Source organism: Stegodyphus dumicola, chromosome 5 (assembly GCF_044657685.1).
Source record: "Stegodyphus dumicola isolate Sdum_Otavi_A_Nest chromosome 5, ASM4465768v1".
In the NCBI taxonomy this organism is placed as follows: Eukaryota; Metazoa; Arthropoda; class Arachnida; order Araneae; family Eresidae; genus Stegodyphus; species Stegodyphus dumicola.
In genome coordinates this window covers 74,586,118-74,599,751 of record NC_140772.1, presented here as the reverse complement: position 1 = coordinate 74,599,751, position 13,634 = coordinate 74,586,118, and the positions used below count along the sequence as shown (strand labels likewise).

General features: G+C 32.3%; 1 protein-coding gene across 1 annotated transcript in view; it reads right to left on the bottom strand.

The window, feature by feature from the left end:
- LOC118192371 (uncharacterized) overlaps window positions 1-5,816 on the bottom strand; it is a 34,055-nt gene extending 28,239 nt beyond the window's left edge. Inside the window, exon 1 of the mRNA XM_035363318.2 lies at window positions 5,644-5,816. Coding sequence (XP_035219209.1) covers window positions 5,644-5,704 — 61 coding nt within the window. The 5' untranslated portion in view covers window positions 5,705-5,816. The remainder of the gene's footprint in view (window positions 1-5,643) is intronic.
- Between the last annotated feature and the right edge of the window lie 7,818 nt (window positions 5,817-13,634).

The following is a 13,634-nucleotide window of genomic DNA, read 5'->3' as shown; positions in this document are numbered from 1 at the left end:
TACAATGTTATTATTATTATTATTTTTAATATTTTCTGTATCATTAAACATAACAACTTAAATGTTTATTGTTTCGTTAAATAAAGTTGAGGAAATATAGACATCTCTAGTTTCGAATATATTTGGGAATTTCAAAGAAATTTTACAACCAAACACAATTTATGAACATTTAAGTATTTACCACTAACCAAATATCTTCTTTTACCACAGCAATAATAATATAGAAATACTAGGAAATATTTTCCACATCAGCATGCATAAATCAATGAAAACGTTTTACTGACATTCAGTGAAAACAAAGCCATGTATAGAAATTTCCTCTATACGTGTTTATTTATTACAGAAAATGTTATGTTTAATTTAAGATGAAAAATCTTTAAAAACTGCTGAAAGCGAAAGAAGAAAAAAATTGCTTTGATATTTGTGATGTGTAAAAAGTTATTTTCTTTGCCCTGAGTTTGACTTCAAAATTTTCTATTGGTAACTGTGAGCCACACAAGCATAATTCTTTAGCCAGCTTTTGCCCTAATCAGAGAGTAATACTATTATACAGAGTTTACGCTGCATTTACGAAATCCTACACATACCTTATATATACGTGCGTGTGGCGTATGTTTAATATCCTTTTCTTCATAATCAATTCATTCTCTTTTTGCTCATTCTTCGTAACTTCAAGTGCTATTCCTTCCTTAAAATGCTTCTGGAGATTCTCCAAATGTTTCACTAGAAGTTTACTAAAAATTACTTTACAGTTAACTAACTACTTCACAATTAACTGAATTTGTCGTAGTGATCTAATAACTAATTTTAACCAAATTACTATAGTGAAGGAACCCTTTACACATTATCAAAGATACCAGAATCAATTGAATTCATACCATTTGGATATGTTTTTTATAAACCTGTTTTTCTGCTTGTTAGGTCCAATCTTGAAATGAATATTTGACCCCTTCTACTGACCTGATTTTCTTAAAATGTTTTGCACGTATTTATTTGGGAAGATAATAATTCACATTTCTTTCTCTAAATTCGATACAAATTTATTTTTATTTAGTGTTGAATTTATCTTGGAATTGATGATAACATACCTTCAATCTTTCCCCGTCATATAACCGAAAGAACTTCAACCACCATCAAATAGACACCGAAATACAATCTTTCAAGAAAGAGTTTTGGAATTTTTAATATGATTTACAGAATTTTAATGTTTCTTCATTTAAATGATGAGATTTTTTTCAGCTATCGTGCAGTTGCTGATAATAATGGATTTTTAAGCAAAAGATATTATCTTTCATTGCTGTAGTTTCTAAATCAAACAGAAATTTACATTAATCAAATCTAATCTAAAGCCTTAGCAATGATCCGAAAACTTTCGGGCATCACGCATACTTCTTTGCTATGCTGATTAGAAAGAATAATTTCCTTACACTCAGAAGCAGAGACATTTCTTTCTGTATTACGTTTTCTTCATTCAGTATATGTTTTAAAATTATGCGATTTTAATTTAATACATTAAAAGTAAAAAAAAAATATTTTTAAAGATATTCTTAGTCAAATTATGCGACTAAAAATAAAATCGCAAGGCGCTTTTATAAGAACTGCATTAGGACATGAGCAAAATTTCAATGAACAACAGAAGTCAGTCCATAAAAATGATATATATGTAAAAGAGTAATTACATTGAATTCGTTTAAATCTTTCTTTTAACAATTTTAATTTAAAATCCATTATTGTCAAAAGTCTCATAATTCTATTTTTAGTTGCCTATGACTAATAATGGAATATTGTGGTGGCTAGCAATAATTTTTAGTGTACGTATTTGACTAAAACCATACAATTTAAAAACATTTGTTACATGTTTTGTTTTTGATATAAAATGAGACAGCTGCAAATTTTTTACCATTGGAAAAAGTTACGTAGCTGTTACGCTGAAGGAAAAAAAGAAATAAATGAGATTTGTATGTTAAAATTACCTTTCTATTCCTCTTTTCTTGGTATTGATTAAACGTGTATAAAAATCTCAGACATGGTTTATACCTTGTTGAAATTGGATAGGAATTTTTAGATTTAATTTGGAAAACACGATTGAAACTCGATGAAAATAATATTACAAATATTTTACGTACTGGAAAAATTAAAAATTATGAAAAAACAATTTAATTTACCACAAATGCAGAAACGATTAATAGTTCTTAAAGATGAAATAGACCGGCATTCAAAATTAAGGAAACAAATACATTTATTCGAAATGGTTTGACATATCCACTCGTAAAACTCAGAAAATCGGCATATGCATATAAAATTTAAAAGGCAAATGCATTTTCTCGTATTCATTCAATCTGAAAGCGGTACAAATCTGCAGTTGACGAAGATAACTAAAACAAATCTTATTTCCGCGAATTTGTACTTTTCGTGTTAAGATTTGCGACGTGGTTACGTAAAGAAAAAAATAAATAAATGAGTTCTTACAGTCAGTTAAAGGGCCATTTGTAATGTAGAGACTGTGACAGACTTGACACTTAGTCCTTAGCGAAGATGGGCCGATGACTGTAAGTCTTCAGAAAAGTAGTATCAAGAGATGCGGAAATGATTTCAAGAAACTAGTTACAAAAGATCAAACAAGTTCGTCCGAGGATAACGACACCTCTTAAATTATGGTTTGGCATTATATATGCAGCTCTATAACCACACGATAGCAATGCAGTTCTCTATTGAACTTACCACTGCCTCAAAGGAGGCGACATGTTGACGATTTTAAGTCTTACAATCAATGATCTATTCCGCAAGAAAATCATCTCTCACGGTGCAACGAACGTTATTCGCAAAAAAGAAGAAACTTGTCCATTTTTTGCTGAGATACAGTGTACAAACTGATTCTCGATGTGCTTTTATTTGAGAATCCTTGGGATTGGCAATCATCTTTTCAATATAGGGAACAATGACTTAGCAGAACAATGATTTTAGCAGTCACTTTACGGCAGGGAAATAAGATGACTATACTATAAGATTTTGCTCTTCCTGATCAGAAAACTTTGATGTCACTGGTTTTGCGTAAAGTCACTGATTCATCGTCTGCTCCTGAGTTGTGCCTCCGTTTCTCCCGCTTCTATAAGTTAAGTTATAATTCAACGCTGGAAAAAGACTAACATCGCCTACCGAACGACCTTGGTTAAAGTACAGTATGCGGCTGCACATCTTCGGCGAAGTGTGTGGACTATTTAAGCTCTAGAGGAGTCAGATTTCTGCACCTCTTACGAGGTTCTCCTAGATGTCTTCGAAACCCAATTTATTTTCATGACGACAGCGCTCTGGATATGAAGCTTAACTGATCCAGATTTCGAAGTTATCGTCACATGGTGAAGCCAGGGAGAAAATGCTTTTAGAATTCAACCTTGTGCAGAACTTGTGAGCAATTTTATGAAAAATCATTGTAAAGTCCTCCATGAAGGCATCCCTGCCCTTAAAAAAGGATAGCCCTAGTGCAGTTTGTCATAATATATCAAACCAAACCAAACCATTGGAATACAGTTCACTTCTAAGGCTCAACATGAATTATAAAATTCCTCTTACGAAAGAGAGCTCTTTATCTTTCCTAACTCTTTTAACAACAGTGCCAATAATATGACATTCGTTATGAGAAATGCATAGATACCTGTGGTCGACATACTCTTTTGCACAGTCTTGTTTTCTCAGGGATTTGTAGCAAAAATGTGGATACATTCCCCTAAATTTGCATACCAAAGGATTTAAACTTTCATATCTTAATTTGTTTTGCTATTTTCTTCCGCATAGCCTGAAGTATTTAAAATTTTATTTAAATTCATTAAGTATTTTTATGAGGTATCATAGAATTCATATTTGCAACAGCGACCAGTGCATAAGATTTTAAGTACTCATATTTCGCTATTTTATACTAAAATTATACTTGAAGTTTTAGATACTTGTATTTACGAGATAATGACCAAAGCATCATGAAAACTGGTTTATTCGTAAACAATTCAATCGGTAGTTCTCAATCTCTTTTCCTCAGTTCAGTACGCATGACTGATCATATTCATATTACTAGGAGCATAATCGTATTTTGAAGAAGTCTGAAACCATTTCAAACAGAAAATAAAAAAATTGCTGTAGAATGACTTTAGAAGGTATAAATTTAACATTTAAAAAAACTTTCTTGCTGAAATAATACCTGAACATGTGAATTACAGAAGAAAGCATTCAATGATTTTTAAATGGGATTGCAAACAAGCAAATTCGCAAGCAGAAATAAAATTTGAGAATTTGATATTTAACGGTATAGAATTTTAGTACCATTTGTATTACAAATTAACATTTCTAACCACTACTTTTCGTTGTACATTTTAATGCTAATTGTAGGTAATTAGTAATTGTATATTCTTATGTTAAATATTTTAGGATTATTTACTTAAACGTTTCATAATATTTTTAAACCGCCATAGTTAAAATATCTAGTTAGGTTCTAGTTAGGTATATGTAATAAAATGTGCATCTCCGATTTGTGACGATTTCAGATAGAGTTAGCATAATTTATTCATCCAACCATAAACCACAAATTCAACGGTAAGCGCTAAATATGTGCCACAACTGTGATAAGTGTGGAGCGAATGGTTTACTTCCCTGTAGTGAAAAACACTAGGGAGAGCCAGACTGATATTTAGCAAATTAAAAGTATCAATCTGAAAATGATAGAAAAAGTGTTTAATGGAAGTCATTTAATTTTGCTTAAGAGATCTTAAAATCTGTCGCGTGGTGTGATATACATCGTAGAGTCTTTTTTTAGAATTTTTCGGAATCGGGAAACTGCAGAAATCCGTAGTGCCCTGTCCAAAACTCGAAACCTGGACTTCTCGAATACGGGCCGAGTGCGCTACCGTTACATCACGAAGGCATGCTGGAAGGAAGCAGAGAATACCTTGTAATAAAATTAAGTACGTTTTCAGTGTTAAAATATTTTAAAATAGATTGGGTTCACATACCGATAATTTCTGAATTTCAACATTGTTTTGAATCTTAGCCTATCAAATATACAAAGAATATATGCATAAAAAAGTGTTAAGAGCTTCTTCTCAAAATATAACAAATTATTTCAGTATTATTTAATATTTTGTTTCATGGAAATAATTAATAGGAATTGTTAAATAAAAAAATTTCGCTATGTTTTCAAGAATTATGCTCTTCAAGAAAAAATATCAGTTTTTTGAAAATTTTTTAAGGAAAAAATTAATACTTTTAACAAGGATTTTATTTATTTATATTGTGTGATTTCACGCATAATTTACTTTTAGCAATTACAGCAGCATACGCTTGAGAATAAAAACATGCCCTATTTTATCTCAAGATGTTTTCATCAGATCATTGAAATGTTTATTTACAATTTTTCCTGTGTTAATTAAGAATTTACAAATTATATTCTATAAATTTAAATTATTTCGAACCATTTGTATATTCTCTCAAACTATGTATACGCAAAGTTATCCTTCATACACGTGCATCCCATATTATCCTAGATACACATACACATGCATCATTATTTCAATAACAAGCCTGATTTGTTCTTTTGTTTTTTGTTGTACGGCATAAAATTTTTAATTAAGTCATAAAATTTTAAAAATATTTACTTACCTTGGCTAATTCCAAAAGTTAAAACTATAGAAACAGTTAAAATATTGACTTTAAGATTCATGGTCAGTTTTTTTTAAGAAATGCTCGGTTAAGAATTTTTTCCACTTGGTTCAGTAATGCGAATAATTACACCATGCCGTGGAGAACCGAGCTGTAGGAATGAACATTTCCTCTCGAAGGGTTGCTTTTTATCAAACACTATTTCTCTGCCGCCAAAAGAAGCAATTTATTCGCCAATCGTATGTAACCTGAAAAAGAAAAACCGAGGTTTGCTTTCGAATAAAGCTTTTTTGTGTTGAACAGAATTCTGGAGATAAGAAAATGCTATAAATTCAAGTGCACATTTTTATTCGTTAGAAGTTCTTCTGTTATGCTTTTCTACTGAACAAATTATTAGATAATATCGATATCATTTACTTCAAAGCAGCAAATTTTCGTGCCTTTAATCAAGCTACAGAAGCTCATCATACCTTACAATAAAACACGATGTCACTGTAGCTAACCTTTTCATTTTGCTATCTTTTCTAAGCAAAAATTTGTAAGTTTCACTTCTTCAGCCGAGAGAAGAAATACTTGAAGAGAAATGATATAATGCTAAGGAGATTTGGCTCTTCGTCAACTAACAATTATCTGCGAATATAATACATAGATGTAGTTCGGATATAAACGGAGTTTTGAGATTTTAACCTTCTCATATCCAGAATTTCGAGACTGTTCCGAGATTGGGTAATTTAGTCTCATTCCTTCCTCAAATTTTCTTTTAGAAAAAATATTATTCGGACATTACATAAATTTAAAACATTTTTAGATTGCTGAGAAAAGTTACGAAAGAGCCCAAAATACTGAAAGAACTTTTAGAATATTGACAGAAGTCAGGCAAGAACTGAAGTATTGGCTAAAACCAGTTGGAAAGCAGAAATACCCAATATTGACAATACTGATTAAATCATATAATTTGCTTCCGTGCACTCGTTGTTGAAAATTCATTTAATTATATGGATGATACAATGACAGTCTGTAGAAATCATTGAATACTGGTAGTCTAAATTTTATTTAAACCATGAAATATTTTTTTTTATTTTCATCACACAGAAGTACATATGAAGCTTTTGAGTCAGAATATGCCTCTGACTGTATTGGTAAATATTTTAGGGATAACTAGGCGATTAGGGACAGCTTTAAAAAATTCTTCACATTCCATGAACCTTTCTTTTCTCATAATTCCTCATGCTCAGCATTTCTTAATAGGCATACTTCAAGTTTTAACATAATATTTAAACGTTTAAGTGACAATATGTCAAAATGTCTTGCTAAACTTCAAAATATGCTTGTATGCATGTATGAATGTGTTTTCTATTTATAATCTGAAATTATGTTGAATTTTTACTAGACTGTAATTTTCTGGGTTTTTGACATTCGGTTGTAATCACTCCTGTTAGTATTAACGTAGTGATTACTAAGAGAATATTTACGGATAGAGTTAGCTGGGTCATATTCCCCCAGGAAGACACAAATTGTAAACTTTTATAAAATTATTGAAAAATTATGTTAATACAGTCGTTCTTCCAAAAGCGTAATAGCAAGATTGATTTTTCATTACTGGAGCCAGCTGCAATGAAACTATTTGTTACAAAACACTGATTCAACTTGAATATTCATTATTAACTGTAATATCAGGGGATGCCTAATATTGCAGCAATTCATCTTTGTCCGGCTTTTGTAGCTATAGCACTTACCAATTGGCGATGCATGCAAAAAATTGGGGAACACAAAGTGTAAGCGAGAAAAATAAAAATACAACATTCGGCTCCTCTGGAACTGGTAGCACAACATCTATCTGTATTACCCGGCTCAACTCGAGATGAGACGCACTGTCAGTGAAGTTACAACTGCAGTCAGATACTGTCTGACAATGGATAATTTGACCTGATTATATTCATGCAAACATTTAAATTACCAGCTTATATGAAAGGCACGAGACCTAGAAATGAAAGAAAGGCATAAGGACTTATCTAGAAAAGGAAAAGGACATTAGAATGATCTTTTTTATAACTTTCGCCTCTGAGTTTCAAGTTCGGAATAACATATATTTGCAGTCGAATTTGACGACTACAACACAAAAATATAATAAATTTAGTAATCTATCATTGATTTATCATACTTTAATTTTTATAAACCGTGGCTTCACCCTGATACCCGATTCTTTAAGTGAAGTTAAAACGTTATTAAAAGTTAAGAAGTATCTCTCTCACGGGCGACATCCAACAACTGTATTTCCCGAATAAATTGATTCAGGTCAAGCATACACATTTATGCTGCCGGTCGCTATATATGTGTTCAAATAATTCTAAGCAGTGTCTTAGTATAAGTTGTATTTATTTCTTCAGAAAGCAGTAGAGAACGTGAGTTGGAAAAAATAATGTATAATCCTAATATGACTAGGCTACATAACCGGGTAATTTGCATTAATAAAAGTAACTAAAACTGTTAAAATGTAACTGCAGCTGCCATTTGATTCGTAAAATAGTTTCCTTTTGTTAGAAAGGAAATATGTTGCAAACTAAATTTTAATACGTAGTGAAATTTAATTTTGAAAAACTTAAATTTAAAAAAGAATTAAAATACTAAATATTTTAAAGTCGAGATCATAGCTTCTGAATTTTATGAATAAGCATTTAAAAACCTTTACATATGCAAAAGTTGACATTTTTATGGAAATATATTAAACAAATGCTTCGATACCATTCAACATTTATGCATGCAATCTCGCACTGATACTCTTCGAAAACCTAGAAAACGTCTGTATAGATCCCCAATCTTTCAATCATCTTACAAACCAAGGGACATTTGGAAAAGAATCTATAGAAACAACTCTACTAACATAAATTCAAGAACTTTTTAAAAATGACAGAAAAAGATGGAATTTTATTGCGGAATGAGGTTAACAACAAAAACAATGGTAATAACAACAACATTTAAATAACAAAATATGAAATATGCATCTTAAAAAATTTAGTCCAAAGAGCCCAGAAGTGCTATTAGTCTCAACGGCATTTTGCGTCAGTTCATTATAAATATCCGTGTCCCTTTTTAAATTCTTGCCACAAATATTAGCGTCCTGTATTAGGTGTACTCCAAGGAACTCCAAGTACTAAGAAGGGGGGGGGCGGAGGATCTTCGAATAAATTTCGCGCAGTTCGTACCCTACCCCTGTATTATATTTAAAGAAATTAAATTATGAAGAATCTGCATGAATGTATGTATGTTTCTCGCATTGTAAATAAACAACGGTACCTAGAGCCATCAAATTTTGAATAGCGTAGTCCTCCAGCCGAATATTGGCTCCTAGAAACCTGAATGTGGAATTCTTCTTATTGTCTACTTCATATTTTGTAAAATTTTAACGAATGTTGTATTACAAAACTCGGCAATTTCAAAGCGAACAGTGGCAACCCTGTAGGGAATAAAAAATGTTTATCTCCATCGCTCGAGACTGTCTAACGGAAATTCTAAAGATATGATTTTTTTAAATATTATTAGCCCAAAGGGATATTAACACAAATGCTCCTGAAACGTGTATATGTGTGTGAATAAAGAAACAATAAAAAATAAATAAAAATAAAAAAATTCCGCTTTGGGCGTAATATCAAATCTGAAAGCTTTCAATTTTTTGTAGTTAAAAGCCAGAGAGAAAAAACAAATCTTTAAGTGATAGATGAATCGCAGTTTTTTTTTTTTTTTTTTGAAAATTTTAAATTCCTTATGCACACAGGTAAGTAAAAAAGAACAAAAAAATACAAAAACACGACACAAAATAAAATAAACTTACAAATTCACAGATGACACATAAGAGATAAATTTACAGAAGCCATTTTATGTTGGACAAAATATACGTGAAGAGGGGAAGGAAATGTAATATTTACAGAGTTTAAACTTCGAAATGAGTTCTTTTCTTTGCACTCCACCGAAACTGCATGAACGCAAGTCTGAGTAGATAGAAAATAAGAGTTCTGCTGCATTTGGGTTATGGGGTGCACAGGGTGCGCGGTGCCGCCGTGGTCAGTGACGTTGGTAGAAGAGAGCCTACGTCATGCATGATATCACCGGAAAGGGTGGAAATTGTGGAGGAGTTCATAGCAGATAAGAGGGAGTGTTTCCGGATTCTTCATTTAACTGATAAGATGACGTCACACTTTGATAAGAGATTAGCTTTTATTGATTTTCACAAGGTTTCTTTTTTAATCAGTTTTTAACCTTTATATTTTTTCTTGGTGTCCCAGCTATTTTAGGACGTATACAATGATTATTTCCTTAACGACCCTTATTTTCGAATTTAATGATTGATTCAGGAGGCTTTAATTTTAGATGTAATTTTTTTTATGTTTCCATATTTATTAAGCCTTATTATTTCCTATATACTCAGAATTTTAACTTTTTTCTTAAAATACCAGATTTACTTTCCGTAATCTTAATTATATTACTCATTTTTATTATTTATTTCATTTCACATAGAATTTTTTCATGCTTCTTAATCCAGTACTTCAAACTCATTTATTACATTTTACGAGCTTAATTACTCAGATCTGCGTTCCTATTTATTATATTACTTAATTTTAGATGTAAAATTTAGCTTGTTTTATACATTTTAGCCGTCATAAAATTTAATGTACTCTAATTTTTAACTAATTTATTATATTTTTACACTATATACATGACTTTTACTTGATTTCTTTCATACATTTTAACCTTCATAATTTTCAATATAGTCTTAATTTTAACACAATTTCTATATTTTCAGATCATATACCTGACTTAGATGTAAATTTTAACAAGATTTAGATGCAAATTTTAACTTCTTTTCTACTTTTTTTAACGTTTTTAGTTTCCAACATACTCCAAATTTTAATTAACTTGGTATATTTTCACACTATGTTCATAACTTTCACTTAGTTTTTAATTAATTTTCATACTTTTTTAACTAATTTCATACGTTTTAACCTTCGTAATTTCAAACATGTTCTTAATTTAACTTAATTCCTCTATTTTCTGACAGCATACATGAACTTTATGTAGCTATAGATGGTATTTTTAACTTGTTTCCTACATTTTAACCTTCATAATTTTCAATACAGTCTTAATTTTAACACAATTCCTATATTTTCAGATCATATATATGACTTTTATTTAATTTTAGATGTAAATTTTAACTTCTTTTCTACTTTTTAACGTTTTTAGTTTCCAACATACTTCAAATGTTAACTAATTTGCTATATTTTCACACTATGTTCATGGCTTTCATTTAGTTTTTAATTAATTTTCATACGTTTTTAACTAATTTCATACGTTTAAACCTTCGTAATTTCAAACATGTTATTAATTTTAGCTTAATTCCTCTATTTTCTAACCATATATATGAACTTTATGTAACTTTAGGTGGTATTTTTAACTTGTTTCCTAAATTTTTGAACCTTCATAATTTTGAAAGTACTCTAATTTTAAACTTATTCATCATATTTTCTTACCATGTACCTAACTTTTACTTAATTTCAGATGTAAATTTTAACTTCTTTTCTATTTTCAACTTTCTTTTAGTTTCCAACATACTCTGAATTTAACTAATTTGCTATATCTTCACACTATGTACGTGACAATTTGTAGATACTTTCATACGTAACTTCGTAATTTCAAACAGGCTCTTAAGTTTAACTTAATTCCTCTATTTTCTAACCTTATATGAGCTGTATTGAATTTAAGATGCTATTCTCAACATGTTTCGTACATTTCAAACCTTTACATTTCAACCAAAATTTTAAAAGTACTCTAATTTTGAACTTGTTATTACGTTTTCCTACCATACACATGAACTTTAATTAATTTTAGATGTAATTTGTATACTTTTCCGACACCAGTTTTCTTTCTAGTTTCCAACATACTCTAAACTTTAACTCTTTTCTTATAATTTTCGACTGTAATCACGCTTTAGATTTTACTATCTCAGCTAAATTTACATGTTTAAATGTATTAAACATAGAGATAGTCTTCAATTAAGCATTTTATTCTACAACCTTTATCTGTTATTCATATCCGATTCGTTGAATAGCCTTTACTTAGTCTATATTTTATACTACTATTTTAATTTGCCAATTCTACAATTTATCATTTTGCAGTATTCTTACTATGACTGACTACACAATTTAAAGGTCGCAACTGGGGCCAAAACCCCCATATCCAAAAAGTGCTATACCTCACAGTTGTAGAAAAAATAGCTTTATACGCTGCAGTGATCTGGGCTTAGCCAATGGGTACTCGCAAGATCAGGCAACTTACAACGCTCCTTCGCCCTGCAATTAAGCAAAGCCTACCGCACAACCGCCACCAGTGCAGCAACAGTTCTAGCCGGCATATTACCACTCCATATAAAAGCAGAGATGGACGCAACTTTCACTAAATTGATCCACCTACGCAAAGATGCATCTTTCGCAAATACCAGCTACAGTCCAGTCCAGTTCGAACGTCCCTCCACTTCTACCCATACGCATCCAGCTCTCAGAGGAAGTGGAACCCACATCAAAATTGACAAGCAACAGGCTCACACCTCGACACACGCACCACGGAATGGGAACCAGATCTACACAGACGGTTCAAAGCAGGAGAATGGTGTAGGCAGTGCTTTTGTGCACTATGAGAATGGCAAAACTGTACACGACTGGCAAGGACAACTTCGCACTCACAATAGCATCTTCCAGGCGGAAGTATTGGGAATTACGGCAGCAGTGCAACATCTCTTAGATTGCCAGATCCCACGAGCAAATATCTATACCTTTCAACTTTACTTGCACTTGAGAACCATCATCATGTCTCACCTCTCATTCACAGTCTCCAACATCTCCTTATGCAACACCCTCATTACCATCTAAATCTAGTCTGGGTTAAAGCCCATGCGAATAATGAGGGCAACGAGGCTGCTGACACGTTGGCCAAAGATGCAATTTCCAACCCGACAGCCCAACTCATCACCGTACCTGCGCCCTGCTCTTATCTAAAGGGCCTCCTACGAGAGTAAGGAATGCACCAATGGCAACGTGAGTGGACCGAATGCGAGAAAGGCAGACGGACTTTCACCTACCTCCCGAAAGTTTCCACCGATCGACTCTTTGCCGTAGCACCTCTCACCTACTTCATCACGGGTCACGGCCCGTTTCCTAGCTATTACAATCGCCACGGCATCTCAAATACAGATATCTGTGTCTGTGGATCAGAAGGGTCACCAGACCATTACGTATTTGAATGTCCTTTGACGGCTGCACACCATCTCCCGCTACCTACAAATAATAGGAACGCCTATCACCGGTTCCTTATAACGCATAAAGGAGCGGTTAATTCAATCTCCAGCATCATGAATACCATCGCGGCATTGGGCACAGACCTTTGCCTACCGTGCTAAAATGACGCTCTGGTGTACTGACGATAAGCTCTAAGACTAGTCCAATGAATTTTACAATATCTGGACTTCACCACAACTGTGTGTTTAAGCTCCCCTGCCCACAATCTAAAGTGGCAATACTTAACAATTCGCAAATATTTGGCATCTCCTTAGTTAGATGTGTTATGCCTCCATAATGATACGTATGTAATCCCTTCAACAGCATGTGAACAAGCATCTTCTTATGCAGTGTTAGTGAACGCTTGTGTGCCTCACGGTGCACACATTGCTGGGGCACTGCCCAATAATTAGTGCTACAACATCCTCGTGCCTTTTATCAGTGTTTTTATCTATGTTTTTAGCGATGCTACAATAATCAACGCCTTAGCAATCTAACCGCACTCTTCTGCACACATGAGTATTCATGAACTCACCATTCATCATTCAAGATGTACCTGTATTTATATACAACAGAACTGCCTTACACTAACATTGTGCTCCAGCTTTCATGTGACTTCATGTACTCCATTTATCTTTCTGTGCCTTAAGTGACTATGTGTATGTACCT